This window comes from Anopheles coluzzii, chromosome 2 (assembly GCF_943734685.1).
Source record: "Anopheles coluzzii chromosome 2, AcolN3, whole genome shotgun sequence".
Taxonomy (NCBI): Eukaryota; Metazoa; Arthropoda; class Insecta; order Diptera; family Culicidae; genus Anopheles; species Anopheles coluzzii.
In genome coordinates this window covers 100,674,791-100,698,766 of record NC_064670.1, presented here as the reverse complement: position 1 = coordinate 100,698,766, position 23,976 = coordinate 100,674,791, and the positions used below count along the sequence as shown (strand labels likewise).

Below are 23,976 nucleotides of genomic sequence, written 5' to 3'. Positions count from 1 at the left end.
GAATCGGAGAGAAACTAGACGGCACATCAAAACAACATTTTCCTCACCACCCAATTGGTGGAAATTGGATTGATGCCGGGGGTTTGATAGCTACGCCGTTCGGGTGAGGGGTTACGGCGTTCGGGAAGTTTTTTTTTTAAAGGGCAGGGTTTTGCTTTGCATTACAAAGCGACCCCGGTTTGGACACCGGTTGCCGTACTACAGTGGTGGCTGTATAAGTGTGTGCGGTTGAGCGTTTGTTCGATTTGCTTCGATTAGGAAGTTTCGTCCGTACCATCATTTTCTTCTACTTTGACATAACAACTGTAGTTGGTGTAGGCCTGCCTTTACCACCAATGAGCTTAACAATTTCAAGATAGAGAGAGAGAGAGAGAGAGAGAGAGAGAGAGAGAGAGAGAGAGAGAGAGAGAGAGAGAGAGAGAGAGAGAGAGAGAGAGAGAGAGAGGGCGAGGGCTTGGCTATCAATGACTTGTTGATAACTCATAGCAGGATAGTCAGTGAGGTCCTTTCTAACCAACGATCGATGATGATTGATAGTTAGCAATGAACTTGATGAACAAAAATGAACTTCAGTTATACGTATAACACGAATCAGTCAAGTTAGAGACGGAACTTGGAACGGACAGTATTCTGCAGTAATCCGTTTGCTTTGTTGCAGCAGATCATAATACCCCACACTAAGCTGTTTATGTCAAATGATCTTTATGAACAGCATGATCTTTTCGCCCCAAAACTCTGTCGGTTTAATCAATTATGACGAACGTTTCATCGCAGAACAGTATTCGTAACAATCCAGGAGTTAAGACTTGTTTACCATAACCATTTGGTGCGAATGCGCGAATTTCTTTACCATAACCATGCGAATTTCTGCTGTTTATGTACTTCCAACATTTTCTGTAATTCAAGTCTGATTCGTTTGTGCCATTACGAAATTATTTTGACAATCCAATACCTCATATGCTTACACCGTGCCTGTTTATTTCTATCACATTCCTTCGTCTAAAGATCGTTTTAGATTAAAATTTGGGATCGATGTTCGGCTTTGCTTTGTTCGTAATCCAAGAAATCATGTTTTCAGTCACAGAAAAAGTCTAAACAAGTGATTTGATTCCTTAGCGGAGGCCTTGATGGTAAGTACACTTGTAATTTATTATATCTACTTTGATTCTCTTATGTGTTGTGTATTCGGAGGTGCTACTGTTTTGCTCTAGTATATGCTTTTCAGGTCCATTAGTAATTAATCAAGTTATTTCTTTACGCATCATGTTATTTAAGTGTTATACTCTAAGTACGCAAATCCATTGATTGAAAAATAGTTTTGTAGTCTCATTTCCAGGTTTGATGTTTATCTTTTTTTTTCCTATTTCACAAAAATTAGAATTATTCTTTCTTTCATCAGTTTTAACATTCAAATTGAATGTTTTATTGCATCCTCTTAGATGTTTTAACTACTACTAAATATTGTCACTATATTTCACTGTCTATATTAAGTACAAGCTGTAATTTTCTGTCAATTAAACAAATTAAGCTGAAGATAACCAAGTAATGAAAAAATCGTGATAAAAATTTCACAACCATTTGTGTAACAAAATCTATATAAGTTCTTAAAATATGTGGCTTGCAAGTGAGTGAAACCTCGGATATTAGGGACATATCTATAGTCTCATTTGAATTTGAATATAAACATGTTTTTTTTTTATATTAAACTGCTGACACCAATATCTATCTCAACTTTTATCATGAAATAAAGTGTAGAAACCCCAAAAACTTATGCCCTAATTTGTGTTATTTTAAAATTTTAGTATAAATAATTAACACACCACTGTAACGCATTACTCCTTACGCTCAAGGACGCAGCAGCAGCCCACACACCCCACCGGCACTGACCTGTACCAGCGGCCATGTCACGCGTGGAACAATTGAATACTACTGAAACAAGTGAACGAGGGGTTGCTGGCACTTCCCTTTCATTTCCATCCACCCTGGGCCAAGGAAAAAAGGGCAAGGAAAAAGGTAGGAAAGCGCTACACTACACTCCTAACGAGCACGAGTTTCCCTACACAGACGCAGAAAAGTGCGGCAGCCACAAGAGAGAGAGAGAGAAGGAGCGACATAACGCTACTGGGCATGAGTGTGTGCAAAAACGAGACACCCAACTGTGCGAGGGAAAGGCAGCAAAATCCCGAGGGGGGAAAAACAAACGCCACTGATAGGACGCACACTTCGAACGCGGGTGCACACCGGGCCTGCCTGTCTAGAAAACGGGCTCGGAAAAGGGATCGGAAAGTGTGCGCACACCGAACGGGGCGGGAAAGGGAAAACGGTGGCAAAGCGTGAGCGAGAAAGGGAGAACGAAAGCGAGTCCTTTTTTTTTTGGTTTGCTGCCGGTGCCGGTTGGTGGTGTTATAAAACTTTTCAACCCTGCCAGCCGGACGCGTATTTGGTGTTCGTTACCGGTAGCGTACGGAACGGTGCGCGGAGCGCGTGTGTGTATTTTTAGGTTTTCCACTCGAAGCTTACAGTTTGAAGAGTTTTCCCCGGGGCGCACCAAAGAATGCGTCAGTCGGTGAGGATAGTGTAAATGACGAATGAAGAATAGTAAGCGAGCGTGTGCGCTTATTTTGTGTGTGTGATTGTGAAAGAGTGTTAGTAAATAGAGTAAGCAACACTAATTGTAGTGCCTAACAGTGACATTATGACCGTATGATCGTAGCCGTACAAAGTGTGTTCTCAGAGTGTCAGAGGTCCTTGTCGTGCTGTGTTCTATCCTCGAAGAAGCTGTGCCCCACCGTACAGTATGTCCTCGTACTGTGGGTTTGACGATCGTTCGTTTGAAGACTTCGACGACTACACGTCGGAGGACAGTGGGTTCGAGAAGAGCTACGAATCGTGCGCGGGAGACCTTTCGTTTGCCGGCTGTCTGCAGCCGGCACCGCGCAAGCTAAACTTCGAGCATGTTGCCATCGCGCCGCAGGTCGTCCCGGCTCCACCAGTGGGAGTGCCGCTAGATATGCTGCTCCCGGACCAGGACACGCTACCGCCAGCGAAAAAGCGTGGCCGACAGTCGCTCCGCGACAAGGCGACGATGGCAGCCGGCAACAAACAGGACGCTGCCGGATCGTTCTGTCCGTCGCTTGGCGTACAAACTTCCACCCCAGTGAAACCGGCCCCCGGCGGTGCGGAGGGCGAGATGGAGCAAAAACCGAAGCGCAAGTACGCCATGGGCAAGAGCCGCATCACGCGCAACCGCAGCCCCACGCAGGTGATGCGCATCAAGCGGGTTCGTCGGCTGAAGGCGAACGATCGCGAACGGAACCGGATGCACACGCTGAACGAAGCGCTCGAGCGGTTGCGGCTAACGCTGCCCACCTTCCCGGAGGACACCAAGCTGACCAAGATCGAGACGCTGCGGTTTGCGTACAACTACATCTTCTCGCTGGTGCAGCTGCTCGATCTCGACGGCTCGATACAGCTCGACCTGGAGAAGCTGCAGAGTTTGACGCTGAGCGGGGAGCGCATCAATAAGGAGCTGTTTGACGCGATGTTCATTAACCCACCGCCGGCTGGGCAGCACCATCACTGGGGAGCGGCCTTTACGGCGGGAGATTTCTACAGCAGCATGCAGCAGTACGGTGCGGTCGTTGGAGGGACCGCCCCTGGGGAGATGGGATTGCCGTCGGCAACGCCTCAGGCGGGACAGTTTTCCAAGCAAAACTACAACCTATTCCGTGGTGCCTTCGATGCGGCCTGCACCGTACGGTCGCCAGCAGTGGGACAGCAGACGGGGCCGTACCCAGCCGACCCATATCCTCACCAGCAGCAAGCCCGCGGGCAGCCAGTTGCGTCGCAGCATCACCTCCATCATCATCACAACGGTATCCGGCAAGCGAGCTCGATAGCTCCAACGCCATCAAACGTACAGCCTGGACAGGGTTACACGCGCGATGCTTACTACCCTGCGGCGAATGGAATGACCGAGTTTGGACCTGTAGCCGCCTGTCCAGACATGATCGGTCGACAGCAGCAGCAGCAACGTCACTCACCTCCTGGAAGCGTCCCCGGCCAGACGATGCACTACAGCAGCAGCTTCTACAACCAGACGCCACCGTGGCGCGAAGGCAATGGGGACACCCCGTACACTGCGCTAGATTCGGGCATCTTCGACGACTTTGGCGGGGCGACCGTTGCGTAGGATCGTTTTTCGGAAGATCGGTTGTTTTAGGTTTAAAAAGGTTTAAACACGACAGACACACAAACACACGGTGATACAAGCGAGCAAGTGTTTTAAAAAGCAATTCTAGACGTACAATAACTCTGTAGGATAGGCTTCAAATCACGTTGTTTTTATGCGAGGGGGTGGCGATAGAATCGCGATTGTTTTTTAGTCACTGTAGTCACAAAGCAATGGCGATTTTATCCCCAAAACGTAGTTATCGGTCGTAGTTGTCAGGCATGTTTCGTTTGTTCAATCGTTTGCATCGATTTACAACCACGCTGGAACGAATTACGAGCAGCAGTACCTTTTCTGTTGTGATTGTTTGTTGTTTTGTTTTTCTTCTTAGATTCATTTTGTCTTTGTTTTCTCTTATTCTTAATATTTTTACATGTTTTCTCTTACGTTTTTATCATTTCTGATGTTCCCCAATGATTTTCATGTTTTTAGACACTTCTTCTAGAATCTTACGCAGACTTTGATGTTTATTTTCATATAATTTTTCATAACTCACTATTCACTTTCACTTCACCACTTGTAATTCCTTCCAGAATGGTTGTCTTTTTCGTAGCAATAAACTTTTTTATAAAACTTTTATATTCTGTTGAGTAAACAACTTATTTTGCCCCTCTTAGCAGTCACATTTTGAGCGAGTGAGGCAAAACGATCTGTTTGCTATCTTGTGAGGCATATTCCTATATTTTAACGCAACGATGGTCTGATTTAACTAGTCAAGTTAGTGAAAACAAGATAAAGTAGTCGTACAACAACAAGCCAACAGGGAGTTAAAATGCAGACGATTTTGGCATGACATTTACACCAGTTTGGTGTAAATCTCTGCTTAAAAATCGACTAATACTGGACCGATTTGATACATTAAAAGGCGTTAATTTTGCTGCTTCAAATCGATCCCTTCCTGTTTTGACGGTCCTGTTTGCAACATTGCCTTCATGAAATACAAAGCCATATATAAGTATATATATATACATACATTAGCATACACTGGACCAAAACTGGAGAGTTATAGCGTAATAAGTGCTCTTCGATGAATCAGGTGCCCGCGGGAAACTTTTATCCATATACACGAGTAGGTAAGCAATATATTTTTAACACGTTTTTAGTGAGCGCAGAGTAGAAGGAAAAGAAGTGAAATAAATTGAATAATAAAAATAAAACACCGGTTAACGCCAACCATTACCAAAATGCAAAAAAAAAACAACACGTTTCGTATGAAGTGAAATCTCTCTCGCATGATGACCTTATTATGGGCTTATTATCCTAGCTGTGTCGTTGTTTTTGCTTTCAATTTTAGGCGAATAATTTGTGAACCGTTCTAATCGGCTGATGCCAATCGCAATGTCACGCGATTCGTTTTGCGCATTAACACGCACACACACACACACTTAACTCCACTGTTTCAGCGTGGCCAAGCGAGTCGCCACCCCTCCGTAAAACCCCGGCCACAAAAGCTGGGGTAGTGCCACAATGTCCAAACAATGACTTTGAATCGTCGATGAATGGGAAGGAAATCAAACATTCATTGCGCTTGTCACCCGCTAGAAGTGAGCGAACGGCTGAAGGTACATTGGGTTACGGGTGGATAAAAGCAAGACAAAGCAGGAGGACACTCTCCCTCAGCTTGCTGGAAGTGTTATCCTGGTGCTGGTCCCTTTAAATCTGAAACCTGTCCAGCAGCAACTGCAGCAGCAGCCAAACGGCTCGAACTCAAATTTCAACGTGCGCCGGCAAGAAGAAAAACTCCCCAATTCATCACAATTACCCGAAGCAAACAAACAGTACAAAACGTCATCCGATCGGGTTTGTGCACGCAGCTAAGGGGTCGCATTTAAATCACAGGCGCACACGGAGCCCGCTGGTCCTGTGCCGAGCCAGCACGAGTGACGGACAAGCGCCAGCAGACGCGCTTGGTCCTTGCGGGTCCTTGTTTCGTTCGTTTGATCCCTCTTCGTCTCTGCATCCCTTACTTGTGTCCTTCTTTCTCTCTCTCTCTGCCTGTCAAGCGGACGCGAATTATGCGAATAATCCGCCGTTCAACACCTCGGGGGGTTCTCGGGGTCGGGACTAGAATGGCTCGAGCCAACCCCCGGCCCCTACCTAAACAACCCGACTGCCAACCCGACTGTGCAGCGCTTTCTCGAGGGTTTTTGGGCAATTGAATGTGCTTCTCTGCACTACTATTATTTTTATAGCCATTGTGTTCGTCCCCGTTGTTCAACCCCCGGGGTGGTGGATAAAGCATCCCTCGCGCTCGTTAGACAGCGTGCGCGCGCGCGCACTGCAGAGCAGCACATAAATCTCGCTCTCTCTCTCGTCCTTTCGCTCTTTTTTTTTTTGAGTCCTTCCTTTGGCGTCCGTCCCCGTGACAAACTGGCTAAACGTAGCTGATTGATGATACCCGTTCCGTTCCATCCCTTCTACACTGGGTGCTGCTTGTTAGCTAACTTTGTTAGCCAAGGGAAAAAAACAACGGCCACTAAACTTTCCTTTCAGTAACAGTAACAGTACAACACATTAGACAAACTGTCCACTGCTGCAACGCCGTTTCCGACGGCCTTCATGAATAACCCACCTGTGGTGTAGATCGTTAACGATTCGGACGCCCTTCCGACATGCCGACAAAATCAGGCAAATCCTAATTGCACTGCCTGCTTTGCTAGCTTTCGCTTTCGGAAATATTGATGATTTTTACGAAATGCTTGTGAGCGGATTCTTCATCAATCAACGATCGGTTGTGATTGCCCTCGCTCCAGTCCCGGACACGACCTACTCTAACTCTCCCATCATATGGGACGACACATTATTCATGCTGAAAGTACTTTTTGCAATACATGAATAATTTATAAAGGGTAAAAAAGTAAAAGTGGTTTGAAAAGCAACGAATTTTTCTGTGACACGATGGATTGTTCCGTGTCATTCTCATGACATGTAAGAGACAGTGCCGCATCCATTGAAGGTTACAAGTCTTTAGAAAACAAACTAGAAAACTGGAAGTGTATTATGTATCAAAAGTCTCGTTAAGGAACACAAAAGGTTATTTTTATACGGGTCAGACTAATCCAATAAATTTAAAAAATGTGTTTCAGTCATGCTTGGGCTTGCAAAATGGCCTTCAAATCGCTTTAGCTGCTGTTTGGAAGTGTACAACTCTTGGCATGTCCATTTAGCTATTTTTATCATAGACACCCTTTCACGTACCTCATCTTTCAGGACACTGGTAAATCCATTATAAGAATATGTACCTTGCAGCATACAATTAGATTCAAATGTGATTCAAGCCTGTTGGACTATGTTCCACCTTCTTCCGTTATGCGGCAACGGGCCATTTTCAGTGAAAATAGGGCTTAACTAGCAACAAAAAAAAAAGAAAAGGACCAAATCCATTTACAAACAATGTGTTAAACTCAACCTTCCGTTGGTTATGGTTTTGCTTTCCATCCCTAGCCGGAAACACAATGCACTGTTTGAGAGTCGGAGCGCATTACAATCGCCCCCGTATAATTTTGCCATAACCTATGGCAAACCACTGCAAGGAGGTGCAAGACCAAGCACACACATGCGCATACTAAAGCCTTGCAAACAACTGAATGGTAGCCCTATGTGGTGCAGGACGTACGCAGGACAAATCAAATATTGGCATAATTTTTATTACCCTTCGCGTTCAGCCAGATCGCAGCGGGAAGCAGTGCCTGATGGTCGGCACCACCACCACCACTGGTCGTAAAAATTACCGTTTGAAGTCTTTGGTGGCCGATAGTGACCGATGCAAGCTTTGCGACATAATTGGTCCAACTTACTTGCCCATCAATTTGGGAAGGTTAGACCGTTGTACGGTGTGTGCAATGTAATGACGCACTAACGGCTTTTGCAGAACAATTACCAGGACATTCGGGACATATAGCCCAGGACCCAGCAAGCCGATTGAGGCGTTAACTGCTTTGATTGTTTAAAGAGCAGGGTTTAAACTGCTTTTCAACGTTTCTGCACAGCCATAAAACCGGTACTGACTGACGTTTACGATTTTCCCGATCGGTGAGTTTTTAGTTTCGCGATGTCATCTTCCGATAAACCCGGTGCAACTGGGTCAAAGGCCGAATCATCGGTCGACAGATGTCGACCACACCATTGCTGCGGAGTGGTTTTGAAGCCATCAAATATGCATTCGCCATGTTGTTGGTGCAAAAGCGAAAGGGTTCTTCTCGTGGATAGATCCGCTGGACGACATGTGAAATAACATCACCAACCACGTCGTTGATGATGGTTAACCACACGAACCACAAGTAGTACCCGCTGCTGCAATGTTTACTTTGCTCCACGGCATTTGATTGGCCGGTGTTGTGTGGGTAGCGATAATGCAACAGATGGAACTAGATTGCATCAAACGGTGGCAGTCAAACGAATCCTTTCGCGCGTAATGGTTCAGCTGAAGCTTGAAGTGTTTGCTGAAGTGGAAATGTAAATAGAGTAGCATTATAGTGCGAATAGTGTTGCGTTTTATGTGAAAAAACAGGCAGGGAGATGTTTTGGAAAATTGTATAAGGGAAGTACAAGATTTCTCAGCAAATTTGGCACAGTTAACACTGAGACGATTGAGACTTTAAGCGGTCCTTTGGAATATCTTTTTGAAGGATCATTTCATATTCATTGAACTGCAGGGTTTTGAATGGTTGAAACATCCTATGCTTTCCAAGTATAACCCCATACGTTACAGGCTACCTTTGTCTGTATGTACTAGATTGATGAAACATTGAATTAGTATGCTCTTAGACTACGACTCCTAGAGTTGTTCATTGATGCTTAATGCGCCTTTGTAGGAAGTGTTCGTTGTTGTGTGATTTAATCTACAACCTTGCGAGCTGCTTTTCGTTAGTTTTCCGGAATTCTCACCACAGCGGACGAAGACATGCGTGTAGACACGTTTTTAAGTTCTACATTCGATTGACGGTTACTCCTCAGTTTTTGCGACAAAATTGTTAGAGTAGAGCTTTTGCATCATGTTGGGTCATAAAAATTCGATAGGACGCAGCTAGGAGATGTTGGAGTGGTTTGCGGACTTGGGTGTCATATTGAAATTCGCTTGAAATGATCGCATTGAGTTTTGGCGCCATTGCTTGCCGCTGCGAAGCCATTGGGCGTGATATCTGCTTCCTGATATGTTCACTGTTTAGCCAATTGCATCGACTTCCATGCCCAGCAAACGCAGGGATGAAGCCACTTGTCCCTGGATCTTCATTTTCAGCTTCCTTTAAAACCTCGAGTTGCTCAGGGTCGTCGGCTATTCGGGACTGGGATTAAATTCTAATGGTGCCAAGATGTTGTAGATGCCGGAGCAGGTTCATACGACGTCCACAGACTGCCGCACGGAGTCCGTGTTAGACGCTACGGGCTACCTGAACAAAGGTGCTTCACTCTTTCAAGGTCATCATGGATAGAGTACGACTGATAGAGGTGTCAAATTTTGTCTGCTGACCCATGGAATACTATTATTGAAAGTGCAATCAACGTGTGGGCAGTGCGGGTGAAGATAAACCGATGAAAATCGACAAATTTATACCAATTTTTTAAATGCAATTTTTAATAACAAATACCATCGATTTCTACTATTATAACATAAAATTGACCCTTGAGTCTTTCGTTTCCTTACTGCTTACTTTGAAGATCAATCCAAAGGTTATGTAGATTTAAATAGTTTCAATTCAATGAACTTGCCTATGTAATAGGTAAGTGTCCCAGCAAAGCCCTCTAATGGTTTTTTCAGAGCGACCAATAAGCCAGGAGCAATTTGTTATAACAACATTAGGAAAAACTATAATGTTTTTAAAGCTTATTTGTAATCCAAACAGTTTCAACTGTCGATCAATTAATCATTTCAATAAATTGGAAAATAATCAATCCACTTAATTTTAACCAATCCAACACACTAATCCCTCTACAAAGTTGTATTAAAGCTGTAAAACCTTCAAACATCAAACTAAAAGTCAATCAATCACGTGATAAAAAAAACACAACATTACGCTTTAAACATTTTAAAACAACAAACAAACAACCCACACTCCCGGTTTACATCGACATGATTAAAGCAATTTTGATTCGATTCGACCGACACACGATTCAAACACACACACGTTACACAACTCTAGCTCTAGTCTGCCACACTGTCACTCTGATATCCCGTGAAAAAAGGGGGAAAAGAAGGGAACCCGAACCCGTAGCGAAAAACGCGAACCAAACCAACAGGAAAAACGGCCAACACTAACCAACTAATCCTATCGGCAAACACGTTCCGGCTGCGGGAAGGGTGCGGCTGCGTATCGCTACGCTGCCAATCTTGCGAACGATTAGTGGCTGCATTCTGTGGGCTGCAGCATCTCTGATCTGCTAATTCGTGTGCGTAGGAAATCATGATTGGCATTAGGTAAATATGTAATGAATGCATTGCCGTTGTACGCTGTAAAGTACGGGTGCGCTTTTTCCTACCCGCGTTTTTATTAGCATTTAATAGCCCTCGGGGCCATTTAGAGCCCGTTGCCGTGCCGCCATCACCGGGTACCGTGGGTTTGTTTGCATTCTTATTAGAGCGTTCGGGGTTTTTTCTTACGGTACAATTCCTAAAAATACAAAATGCCCACGGTTTTCACGGGAAGACTATTTTCCCATTTCCTCGCCGGCAAAAAAACAAACGAAACGAAATTGAATTTTCTACCGCAACTTTGCAGTTGTATTGGAAAAAATGAGGCAAAGAAATGCCTCCTATAATTAACCGTAGCCAGCTTCCGATGTAGCTGCGTCCTTCCATCTAGTTAGCCTTAAGCTATAAAACAATCTTCCACTTAACCGGTAGCCCCGTGGGCAAACGGCGCGGTCTGCTGCAACGAATCGCCTACATCGCAACGACACTTTTCTACATCTACTCTTCTTGCTCTGCTTTGCACTGAGAGGCCCGTAGGCGTTACCCGGTGTAAGGCCCCGTAAGGCACACGGAACTGCTTCCCATTTCCTGCCACCATCATCATCGTCATTTCCGTTCGGTGTAAGCAGATTTGGCGTGAAATTTTGGTTCGCCCGCGCGCGCACCAAATCGGCACATCCTGTGCAGGAGCCGTGGCAGCTCGAGGGCACATTTGCATCTCTTCTTCCCGTTCCCTTTTTTTTATCCCTTTTCTTGTGAAAGCGCTCTAAAAATATGTTTTAAAACAGAACAGTTTGTACCGAACTTTCCAATCACATTGCTCCTGTGTCCGGGTTTCGTAAATCGAACCTTACAGTGCGCAACGAATCGCGTCGGAGTCCTTTTTCGTCCTGCTTATTCTATGCGTCTGTGTGTCAACCGCAACCAATGTGACCACCACCACCGTGCGTCACATGTTCACTTTCATGCTATACCATCCCTTCGCCCATTTCACCCGAGGATCGGGATTAACACAACGCCGAAGGGAAGGATAGCAACCGAACCAAAAAAAGGCCTTGAAAAACCATTCCATCAAATTAGCTCCTATCGGATTACGCCGTCGACGGGTGGGTTAGGAAGAGGGCCAAGAGGTAAGCCGGTATGTAACATGTGACATTGGACAAGCAAACATTGGACGGGCCTCCGGTAAGTAAACAGCATTTAAATTCATTACAATTTCGATTGGAACGTTCCGAAAACGGTGGCAGGGAACACACACACACACACACACACACACACACACACACACACACACACACACACACACACACACACACACACACACACACACAAACAATAAACTCCTCCCGGAGCGGTACGTTCCGATTGCGGTTCTGGTACTGGTACCGCTATGCCATGTCTGGCGGAACGAAATGCATAAAATTTCACGCTCTTTAAACAACTCAATCACATCTTGCCCTCACTTGCGTGGGGGAAAATGCTGATATTTTGTACCAAATGTTTGTAGGAGCACTCCGTAGCATCAAATTGAATTATTTACCACCGAAACCCCTTCAAGCCAATTAAGGGTTGAGCGGGTTGAGTCGGTTTACCAAAGCACGTGGCGCCTTGTCACTGTATTAGAACGCAGTTTAAGCGGGGACGCATCAGCACGTCAGCTTTGGTTAATTGTATAATCAACGGTCCTGATTTCCACGTTCGCACGTGCCACCGCACCGATCGGCACTAGACCACAAGGACACACGGCAACCGGTGAAAGAACAAACAACATCGGTCACCCTCTCAAGAGGTCGCAGTTGCGCGGACAATGGCACGTGCCGGCGCCCACTTGTTGACGCGTGTTGTCACTTAGATTCAAGAAGAAGCGACTTCTTCCGCCCGCCCGCCTGCGCCTAAGATAGGAGGAGGAGCAATACAAAAGGGATGGAAATCGCTTCGCCACCTCCCCAAAACCGGCCTCCCGCCAGGAGTGTGCGCAAAACAGTCGAAACCCGCCATCGCGGGGATCGCTTACCAGCGGCACGTGGCAGTGTGAGAACAACCCGTTGGCCTGAGGAAAGATGATGATGCAGCGGCATGAAGTGGTTTCCGGCACTTCCGGAGGAAGTGTTGTTGGTGTATAAAAACGGGTAAATTTGTTTGCGATTTGTTTGGTGGTTGTTTTTTTTTATTGTTGCTTCTGCCGCCTATCATTACGAAGAGATTATTTTGGCTTTCATCGCTTGCTTTAACTAATAACACTTCGATGCACGCGTGTGGTTGTTTTGCGCGAGGCGTGAACGTTTGCGCGTGGCTTATTGGTCCCGTGGGAAATGGGGAAAGTGTTTAGTGCATATGAGCGTTTGATGCCATAATGATGGACTAATTTTTTGACAGATGCTTGAAAGGGATATTATAGAATGTGAAATAAATTGAAACGAAATTTGACTTACAGGCGAAAATGAGTTGACAAATATAGTTGACATGTGCATCTTCATTTTCTGGTTGTTCTTGCTGAAGCTTATGCCATGTTATACCATGAAGATGCAGACGTAGTATTTAGCTACAGAACTTCAAGTTCCTGGCGAGCTAAAACGAACATAAAAGTAGGAAAAAAAACAATATCATTTACAACAACATATACGTCTGCCAGAGATATATAGGTACGAGACACACCAGAGACTGAGGAAAGACGACTGTTGGCACGATATAGACCACATGCGTTCTAGACAGAAGTAATGTTTGTAAACATCGATCTGTCAACAGCAGATCGACCTAACTCCCAATTTACCCGTCAGATGGCGTACTAAATACATAGAAAGGGACGACAGGGTTAGCTTGTGCGACAACTAGTTCTCCCAGAATAGGACCAATCAGGAAGCGGTTCAATTAGGGTCAAGTTCGCACAGCTGATCGAGAACAGGGCGCCATCTCTAAACGCAAAATTAGTTGCAAATTAGATCACGGAAAGAAAGCACCAATTTTAAAACTGCTTGAAATTTGCTTGAAATCTGCGTAAATAAACAACAGTTTGTAAAATTATCTTTACCGTTTGCGACTCACTTAATCGAGTGCTACACACGTAGCAACATTTTAAAATTGCTCAGTTCTATTCCGTGTGAATATTTGAGATACGATGAGTAAACGCGGGTTTGATTGTGGTGGCTGCGAGCGGCATAATACCGTAGACGACATGGTGCTGTGTGATAGTTGTGAAAAGTGGTACCACTACGGATGTGCTGGCGTCACCGCGGAAATCAAATTCCAGGAGTGGCGATGTGAATCGTGCGTGAAAGTGGCAAAGAGCGAAGCGAGGGGAACGGGCCAGCCTAAGCCTGCGAAGGAAGCCATCGCGAAACCGGGGAAGCCTGCTGGAAGCTGCAAAGGCAACGAGACCAAGAACGCAGCACCAAGCGAGGGCGAGACCTCGGGGCGTACAGCATCCGCGGAAACGCTGCAGCCTACGACGTCCCAAGCTGCTAGACCACCCAGCGCGAAATCGTCAAAAGCGCATTCGCGCAATTCAAGCGCGGCGTTAGAACGTCTTGCAAAAGTGCAAGAGTTAGAAAGAGAGATGGCCGTCAAGGAGTTTGAACTCAAAATGGCGAGCCTGAAACTCGAGCAGGAGAAACTTCGTCTCCAGTTCGAGGGAGAAGCAGAACGCGGATCCCACCGATCATTCGCGAGTAATTCGTTGAAAACGGAGGAGTGGGTACGCGACCAACAGCAGCTGCATCAGCAGCAGCATGAACAGCAGCAACAGCAGCATGAGCCGCTGCATCAGCAACAACTGCATCAGCTGCAACAGCAGCAACAGCAGTATAACCCCGCTGCACGTACCAGTGATGTGGCTGTTCCCGCGTTAGTGGAAACAGTGACCGTCAACCCTACGACAGTGGCAGCCGTTGCGGAAACAAGAAGAAGAGGCCTTACAGAGGACCAGGTGGTGGCGAGGCAGATCTACCCCAAAAAACTGCCCACCTTTAGAGGATCGACGAAGGAGTGGCTCGTATTCATAAGCTGCTACAACGACTCGACGGAAGCCTGCGGATTCACGGATCGAGAAAATATAATCCGTCTCGAAGAGTGTCTGCAAGGTCCCGCACGTGACGCAGTTTTGTCAAAGCTGAACACTCCCAAAGCAGCGCCTCTAGTCATCAAAACCCTCGAGCGCTTGTACGGTCGACCGGCGCTGGTTGTGAAGGAGCTGCTGGACCAAGCGCGACGGACAGAAGCTCCCAAACCAGAGCACCTGGAGTCGCTCATAACTTATGGGATGGCAGTGCAGCAGTTGTGTGACCAACTGGTGACGGCGGATCTGGAGGATCACCTGAACAACCCGATGCTGCTGGAAGAGTTAGCAGAAAAGCTGCCGGCGACAAGGAGACTAGAATGGGTACGCTACAAGAGTCAGATCACACGACCAAATCTGAAGGACTTTGGTGAGTTCATAGATAAGCTTTTAGATCAGGCTTGTGAGGCCTGCAAATATGTTACTCGCGATAAGGCTCAGGAGAGGCACATCTCCGTGCGACCTTCTCACCCTCCCAACCGTTACCACGTTAACGTCCACTCCCAACCGAGAGTGGCGGTAGCAGAGAAGAGGTGTCCAATATGCAGCAAAACGGGACACCACATAAAATTCTGCGAAACATTCAGGGCCATGAATGTGCAAAGTCGCCTGCATGCGGTGGATGAGAAAGCTTTGTGCAAGCTTTGTCTCAACGCACACGGAACCAAGCGGTGCTTGTCGAGATTCCGTTGCGACTTCACCGGTTGCGAAATGCGACATAACACGCTTCTCCACGAGACGGCCCAATCTGGAGGAGCGGCATGCATGACGCACAATACTGTGCCTAAATCGTCGGGAATTCTATTCCGCATTATGCCTGTCACAATTCATCACGGGCAGCAATGCGTCGAGACGTTGGCGTTCCTGGACGAAGGATCGGCAGTCACACTAGTGGAAGCTGAACTGGCACGCACTCTCGGCGTGACAGGGCAGCCAGAACCCCTGGAGATGAGCTGGACCGGCAACCTCACGAGACGAGATTCGAGATCGGAGCGGATAAATTTGGCGATTTCTCCAAGAGGCGATAGCACGCGCTACGAGCTTGCCAACGCTCGTACTGTGGACAAGCTAAGTTTACCGCAACAAAACCTTAACGCCAATTTTCTAACCAATAACTTTGCTCACTTTCAGGGACTCTCGATCCAATCGTACCTGAAAGCGCAGCCAAAGTTGTTGATCGGACTGCAGCATTTGGAGCTAGTCGCACCGCTCGAGGCGCGGATCGGCAAACCCGGCGAGCCTTCAGCTGTGAGAAGCAGATTAGGATGGGCGGTATATGGCCCCTGCCAACACATCGAGGCCGGTGTTAGCTACAGCCCAACAGAACACGTCGCCGTTGGTGCTCACTTTGTTGGGACGATTGCGCTAAAAATGAAAAATATGTGTATTAGTGAGCGGTCCATACGAAATGACACAGCGAAAAGTAGGGTTAGGTTTACACCGACCGCGTCACGAAGACAGAGAAGTTTTGTTCAGCCTAATTCACTGATAGCCACATCACAGGCATGTGATACGATAGAATGTCGACAAACTTCAAATGCATTTTTTGATAGACGAAAGTTGAATGAAGTTGTTGATAGTAGGAAAGTGCAAACGCATAGGCATCGTAGGTGCCGGACAGCAGGTATAGAGAGCAAGGAGAGTACAAGTACACACACACACAATAGTACGCATCACAACAGCCGCGATCGAGGTGAAATGTGTCGAATCTCGTACATAAACGAACACACATAACTAGAGAGCAATGAGGGTTTGCATATCGTGCAGTATTAATTTAGTTAATCCTGCTACGCTAAGGATTCACGGGGTGGGGTGTTGGCACGATATAGACCACATGCGTTCTAGACAGAAGTAATGTTTGTAAACATCGATCTGTCAACAGCAGATCGACCTAACTCCCAATTTACCCGTCAGATGGCGTACTAAATACATAGAAAGGGACGACAGGGTTAGCTTGTGCGACAACTAGTTCTCCCAGAATAGGACCAATCAGGAAGCGGTTCAATTAGGGTCAAGTTCGCACAGCTGATCGAGAACAGGGCGCCATCTCTAAACGCAAAATTAGTTGCAAATTAGATCACGGAAAGAAAGCACCAATTTTAAAACTGCTTGAAATTTGCTTGAAATCTGCGTAAATAAACAACAGTTTGTAAAATTATCTTTACCGTTTGCGACTCACTTAATCGAGTGCTACACACGTAGCAACAACGACATTACTGCAAACTATTACTCGCATGCCTCATTGAGCTAACGGAACATACAGATAATAACCGGTTTCTGAGCTCAAAACCTAACCGAAATCCAACAAAAAATGACCTCATTAGGAAGAAGTCGTTAACCAGCAGTCTAGTGCATTTCCAAAGACAGTATTGGCTTTCATTTTGAGCTCTCGGAGCTCACTGAGCCTTTCTGCGCCGTTTGGAATTTGTATTCCAGAGGCACGTTAGTTGAGAACAGAAATAGCGTGTGGGTTCAATGACTTGCGAAGTTATGCTAAATATCGGAAGTATTTCTTCTTATTTGACGCATCCGTCGGTCAAAGGCATGCCTAAGCTACTAGTGATCTTGGTTGTCTGAATGAGGGGCATGTTGTTAGGTCTTGCACGCTGATGACTGTACCGATGGACCAGTTGATATCGTAATTATAAACAAACAAACGCAAGGGACCTCGTACATCTTCAATTTGCTGCGATAAATTAGGTATCAACATTGAGCTATAGCTGATGGCCTCCAGAATGTTGCAGATTGCATCTTCTTCTTCTATTTGGCGTAACGGCCTACGCGGACATGCCGGCCTATACAGGCTTTCGAGACTTAATTCATTACCACGCAGCCGTATAGTCAATCCTTGCTACGGGGAGATGGTTCATTCTAGGTTCTAACCCATGATGGGCATGCTATAGAGTCGTACGAGTTGACAACTGTACCACGGGACCGCTCCAGTTTGCTTAAAATCCCTAAAAAACGAAAAAAAATCATCGACACTTCCACACCTATTCAAAACTATCGTACTCTTGCAACTCAAACTACCTTTTACCTTTTTTTTCCCATTCCAACCCCCAGTGATCTCAGCGGTACCTTTCGACTTCATGTCCTTCCCACCGGGTGCACCGTTCTGGCCGGATGGCACTTAATAGCTACCGTACTTCGCACTTCCCACAACGAACTCTCCAGCCGTGAGCGCATTGTTACGAACAGTAGTCTTATGGCACCTCGCCACAAACACCTCTTCGCTGTGTTCAAAGTGACAATGTTTATGAGATTATCGACCGGAGGAAGCAACCGCAACTAATCCTCCGCGCTTGGGAGAAGGTGCGATGTGCTACCTGATGTCACCGGCAAGGACTTGCTCGCCACTTCCACAGGATATACCTTATGTCCGTTGGTTTTGTTTCGTTTTTTCTTCTCCTTATTCTTCTTCTTCTTCGTTTTCACGCCGCTATTCCCTGTTGCTCGAAACAACAGCAAAAAAACGTGTCTGAAAGTGAAAAACCGTTGACACTGGGAGGTCCTCTGGCACACTGCTGCGCGAGCACTGCAGAAGGGAAAAAAATCACTTTCCAGCTAAAAAGTGCTCGTTCCACACAACTGCACACAAACACATACACACACACAAACACACACACACACACACACACACACACACACACACACACACACACACACACACACACACACACACACACACACACACACACACACACACACACACACACACACAAACACACACACACACACACACACACACACACACACACACACACACACACACACACCAATGCCACACGCGCGTGCTGCGAACAAATGCTACCAAACATGGTGTTTCAGCCCAACACTAACAGATCTAGTTGGCGTGATAAACGCTAAACGTCACCTTCCGGTGGAGGTCCTGCAGGATTCCGTCAAAGGGTGCCGAAAACGACAGCAAAAGCAAACGGAAAGCTGGCCAGCTCCAACGGAAAGGTGTAAAAGTCACCCGTTTCGTCGGCGTATTAAGCCATTACCAACGGAGGCGGAGGTTCCCAACCGAACTCGAACTCGGTGGCCGTGCAGCCAAGCGGAACCTGGTGACAGCTGCATTTGCATAAATCGCATCCACATCAAGGTAAGGTCCGGTTACAGCCAACAACGGCCCCATTTGTTGTGTTTCCTTTACCGACGGTACCGGACTTCCTCCGTGATTTGGATCACGGCAGCGATTGTGACCAAAAATTAATTATCAACTCTCACACCTTTTCCTATGCCCCGTACCTCTGCCCGAGCGTCGTATCCTGCTACTGGCACGCGCTGAGGAAATGCACTGTGTTGCTAGGGAAAATCCCCTCGACAGATGCATGAATTGCTGGTGCCTGATCGCGCACAATCGCTTGGCAATTGCATGGGGATTTTTTGCGTGCAAAAGTCCGTTTGCTCTAGTTTTGGGATCGATTCGTTTTTTTTTTTGGGTTTTTTTAGGTGCTTTTACACGAGAAATAAATTGCACTGCTTTTGTGTTGAGTTTCAGGGAGGTTTTTTTTTCTCGTGTGCGATGGATATTGCTGCTAAATCGCTTGCTGTTTTGTTCGTGGAAATCCCGCCGGGAGTGTTGTGTGGATTAGGGTGTACATGTGGGACGACTTGGTACTGCACTGTCGTAATCGTAATTGAATGTAATCTTTTTTCTAGTAGCGCCATGTAACGATTAACGATCGTAAAGAAATATCCAGGGGACCCATTCCGGGTGTGTGCAATTGATTGATTTACGTTACGGAAAAGGAAGTTTCGCGTTTCGCTCCAAACATGTACATTTTTGATGGCCAAGCTGTACTAAACCTGTATTTATCCATTTTTCGCAGTGTGGTTAAATGAAGCAACGATGTTTCCCTCTCCGAACATTGACCGCCATTCGGCTGAAGACTGAAGCCGTCCGAACCGTTGGAGTGCTCTTCCGGTTCCGGAAATATTTACAAACAATTGTGCCCTCTCGACTTGAACCGATGCGTTACGAGCTCGTTGCGCGCCACTCAACTCCGGGCCCAGCGTAACAACTCTAGTGGCCTCTTGATAATCTATCATCATACCGGTTCTACCTATCTCTCTACCTGTTTATCCTCTCACCCGACCCATTGATCGAGGAGATTTTTTCAAATGCGGACCTAGAAAAAGGACCCTAAAACCAAGCTATTGGAGGGATTCGCTTGAAGTGATGCAGAGAGACAGAGAAAGAGAAAAAAAGTAAAATGATACTTTTAGCCTTAATGCTCACCAGGAGCAGACACGATCTCGATAGACCGAGATCGGTACATTTGATAAGAGATGTAGAACATCAGGATTCGATTGATGCCGATTGCCACGTGCAGACCCTGCAAAGAATGGGTTCACCTTGCTCTAGGAACTGTAGCTTTGCAAAAAAAAAAAAGAGCAAAAGAAATCGAACACCACCGTTCAGGATTTTGCCTGATTTACTTCCGAATTTGGTTGCTCCGAAAGCCGCGGATACCTGTTGTAGGAAGAAAGGTGTACGGAAATGATTGCTACTCGTGCCTTTAAATGAACTGCACAATTTTAACGCCACAATTTCAACGGATTGCTAACGGAAGCGTAATCATCGAAATTGAGAGGGGGGGGAAACCTCATCAAGCCTCATCGCCACAGGATAGTCAAAAAAAATATGCGCAACGGCGCATGGCGAAGGGTGCCCGCGGAAGTAATTTAATATTTTCGATTCAATGCAAAGCACCGTGATACCGAACGACCCATCCCATGTACGCCCCTCACGGGCGGTGGTTAATGCTCGTGCGGCTGGCGCGATATGTAACGTAACTCCAATTGAATTTTGCAACCCCCGGCAAGTAGCGCCCGTTTTTACCCATAATCATTATCGTATTCTCATCTTGCAAACGGCAACGGAACTTGTTTGAAAACCGCTGCTTATTCCCGCTATATCTAGGGCCAACAGTGGCAAGAGGCGGCTTGTGGAGGCGATGCTAGGAGTCCCTCGTGAACACGATACGGATCTGATTCGATCGCCAATCGGTTTGTGTAATTCGGGCCTAAATGCATACAAATGCACTGCGGCAGTAGCTGTAAATGTTTCTAAGAAGTGCCGATCGCATTTAGGAACAATGTAATGGTGGGGTGGTGCGGAAGCCAGAGGTTTCGAGCGATGTGAGTAATACGAGATAGAAATGCGGTCGATTTGCTCACTTCATTGTTTCATAGACATTACGTTAGTGTAGGAAGAATTTCATATGAATGAATTAGTTGCAGTTTATTTTTTTATAGGCGCAGTACAATAATTTACTTTAATTTATTTGAGAATAAAGGACAAAAACGCAAAATACTGGTAGATTCGTTATGGCTTCGTAGTTCCGGTGCTATAAACTTTTTATGGCAAGCTAAATGATGCTCTATTCTTGTGTTTGTTTTTTTTTTTACTACCGATGTTTGCTATTGAAGATAGTGAAAATTATGCGAAAACCCTGTATTTTCCTAAATTTAAGAAAATCAAAGTTTATTTCTAAGCTTTCACATTTTGCACAATTACTAACACCTTTCACATAAAACAGAGAGAGAGACGAGCCCTGCAACAACAAACAGCTGTCAGCCGAGTGTGATTGTTTTCAAATTTCCCAACACAAGCAAAAGAGTACGCGTACGCACCGAAAATTGTGTTTTATTTGTAGCAAAAAGTGCATCGTTCTTTAGTTTTTCGTTATTGCGGCATAGAGCTGGCTTTTGGCCGTTGGTGAGCCAGCAGTAAACTCTTTTTTGTTAAACCGAGCGCCTTTTCAATGTCAACGGTATGTGTTATCTTATCGCCGATTGCAAGCGCTTCACCCATACACGTGATCTGCGCGCTAACGAACGACCAGCGGCGAGCCAGTAAATGCATTTAATAACAATTTGCACGATTGCAGACACGCCGTCAGTTCGCATTTAGTAGCCGTGTGTAGCGCATCGTCGACCCCTGGGACCGGACCGTCAGCATTTACATCATCGTCATCAATAACAATAACGACACCGTCATGGCCAGTGGTGCTTTTAATCGTGTGCTTTCCATCCAGAGCCACGTCGTGCATGGGCATGTGGGTAACAAGAGTGCCGTATTTCCGCTGCAGGTAGGTGTGGTGGGTGGGTGGGTGCGTGTTGTTGATCGCAGCAAATCTCAAAACAAACTACCAACGTTCTCGATGTTTTTCCCCTTCCAGGTGCTTGGGTTCGAAGTTGATCAAATCAATTCGGTACAGTTTTCCAACCACACCGGCTATAAGAACGGGTTCAAGGGGCAGGTGCTAAACGAGAAGGAGCTGGCGGACGTGTATGCCGGGCTTGTTGACAATGATTTGCACAAACTCTACACCCATCTGCTCACTGGATACGTGGGCAATCCGGCATTTCTGCGCGAGATCGCATCCATCCTGCGGTCGCTTCGCGGTGTGAACGAGAAATTGATTTACGGTACGTTATGGGACGGAGCTGTTGTATGCGCACAGCACTTGGGAGGCGAGTCTATATTTAGATAAGCGATGATAGCAGTGGAGGAGAAGACGGATGGCGTAGAGACAGAGAGCGAAGTGGAGGAACCCGTTTTTGCAACATTGTAGCACATTGTATATGATGAGCGGTGTTTTGTTACTCTCTTCTTCTCCCTCTCTCACTCTCTCTCTCTCTCCCTCACTTATTTTGTAGTATGCGACCCGGTAATGGGAGACGATGGCATAATGTACGTGCCGAAGGAATTGCTGCCGATCTATCGCGATGAAATTGTCCCGCTTGCGGACATCATTACACCGAACCAGTTCGAGGTGGAGCTGCTCACCGGAAAGCAAATCAAGACCGAGACGGACATCTGGGACGCGGTGCAATGGTTCCACGAGAAGGGTGTCCGAACCGTGGCCATCTCATCGTCGGAGCTGGGCTCGAAGGACACACTGCTGGCGTACGTGAGCAATCGCACCGCCGCCGGTACGGAAAAGTACCGACTGACCATTCCAAAGCAGGGCAACAATCTGATCCGCTTCACCGGCACCGGAGATCTGTTTGCGTCGCTCTTTTTAGCGCACTCGGCCCTGACCAACTATGACGTGGGCGCTACACTGGAGCGGGCCATCGCAACGCTGCAGGCGGTGATCGCGAAAACGCTCAGCTTCATCCCGGAACCGGTGCTGCAGGGCAAGGTGCCGGTAACGTCTCAGCAGCGCGAGCTGAAGCTTATCCAGAGTAAGGCCGACATCGAACAGCCGAAAATTACGCTCAAGTGTGAAAAGTTGTAAGCAACACTTAGGACACCTAGGCTCTGGACGATGGTAACGAACGAAGGACGTATTTTATCCACTATGTGACGATTGTGACAATATTTTGTGTATGTTGTGTTTGTGAAAATTGTACGCTTTCAATGGTAAACGGCACTGGGAGTGTTTAAATATAGTAACTGTGAAACGATACGCAGCGTGTGGCTTTTATTTTATTACATTTATTCCGATGTGTGCATTTTTCTTTTATTCAGAAAAAAGAAACGGTTAGAACGTATGGCTTAAGCAGCTCTGTCCATTTGTAATCTAAATAAAAATAAAACGGAAACATGGCAATGATAACGAATTGGAAACTTGCAACATTGTTGCACGAAAAGAGTGATAAGGAACACAATCCAATGGACATTTGTTTGCTCGTTCTTTATTTTTGTTGTTTTCCACTGATAAATCAAACGTATAATTGTTCCCTTATCTTGTCGTGCAGTATGTGCAAAGAATACTTATAATTTGAATGAAGCGTCTCATCTCAAGTAAAACATTATTTCTTTACTTTGAATCGAATGGTTTTTGGATGTTTAGATACTTTACAATACTATAAAACATTGACTAAGAAATGTGCAAATACTATTCATGTTACTTTTCGATATCATTTTTTTAGTAAACTAGTTAATTTGGTCATGTTACAGGGTCCTGACACCAATACATAACCATTTCTGGTTCAAGAACTACACATGACTGAACCTGATAATGAACCTATAACGGTCCAAGAACCGATACTGTACCCATACAAATCCAGGAAACTATGCTGACCATACCTGTCCAAAAACTGATAGTAAACTCATACTGGTCCTGGAACCTATCATGAACCCATACAGGTCCTGGAGTCCATCATGAACTCATACAGGTCCTGGAAACTGTCATGAACCCATACCTGTTCTGGAACCGATTATGAACTCATACTGGTCATTAACCCACACTGGTCCAGGAACCGATCATGAACCCACACTGATCCAAAAATAGCTCACAATTTCATTTATTTTCAAGAACTGTA

At 46.0% G+C, this 23,976-nt stretch overlaps 2 protein-coding genes across 2 annotated transcripts; both read left to right on the top strand.

The window, feature by feature from the left end:
• The first annotated feature begins 1,825 nt into the window (after positions 1 to 1,825).
• On the top strand, positions 1,826 to 5,753 carry LOC120953464 (basic helix-loop-helix neural transcription factor TAP). The gene has a single exon (XM_040373391.2). The coding sequence runs from the start codon at positions 2,798 to 2,800 to the stop codon at positions 4,190 to 4,192; it is 1,395 nt and encodes a 464-aa protein (XP_040229325.2). The 5' UTR covers positions 1,826 to 2,797; the 3' UTR covers positions 4,193 to 5,753.
• A 15,615-nt stretch (positions 5,754 to 21,368) lies between these two features.
• Positions 21,369 to 23,117, top strand: LOC120950956 (pyridoxal kinase). The gene is made up of 4 exons (XM_040369393.2): positions 21,369 to 21,473; positions 21,591 to 21,791; positions 21,882 to 22,131; positions 22,363 to 23,117. The coding sequence occupies exons 2-4, from the start codon at positions 21,699 to 21,701 to the stop codon at positions 22,944 to 22,946; spliced, it is 927 nt and encodes a 308-aa protein (XP_040225327.2). The 5' UTR covers positions 21,369 to 21,473; positions 21,591 to 21,698; the 3' UTR covers positions 22,947 to 23,117.
• The last annotated feature ends 859 nt before the right edge of the window (positions 23,118 to 23,976 follow it).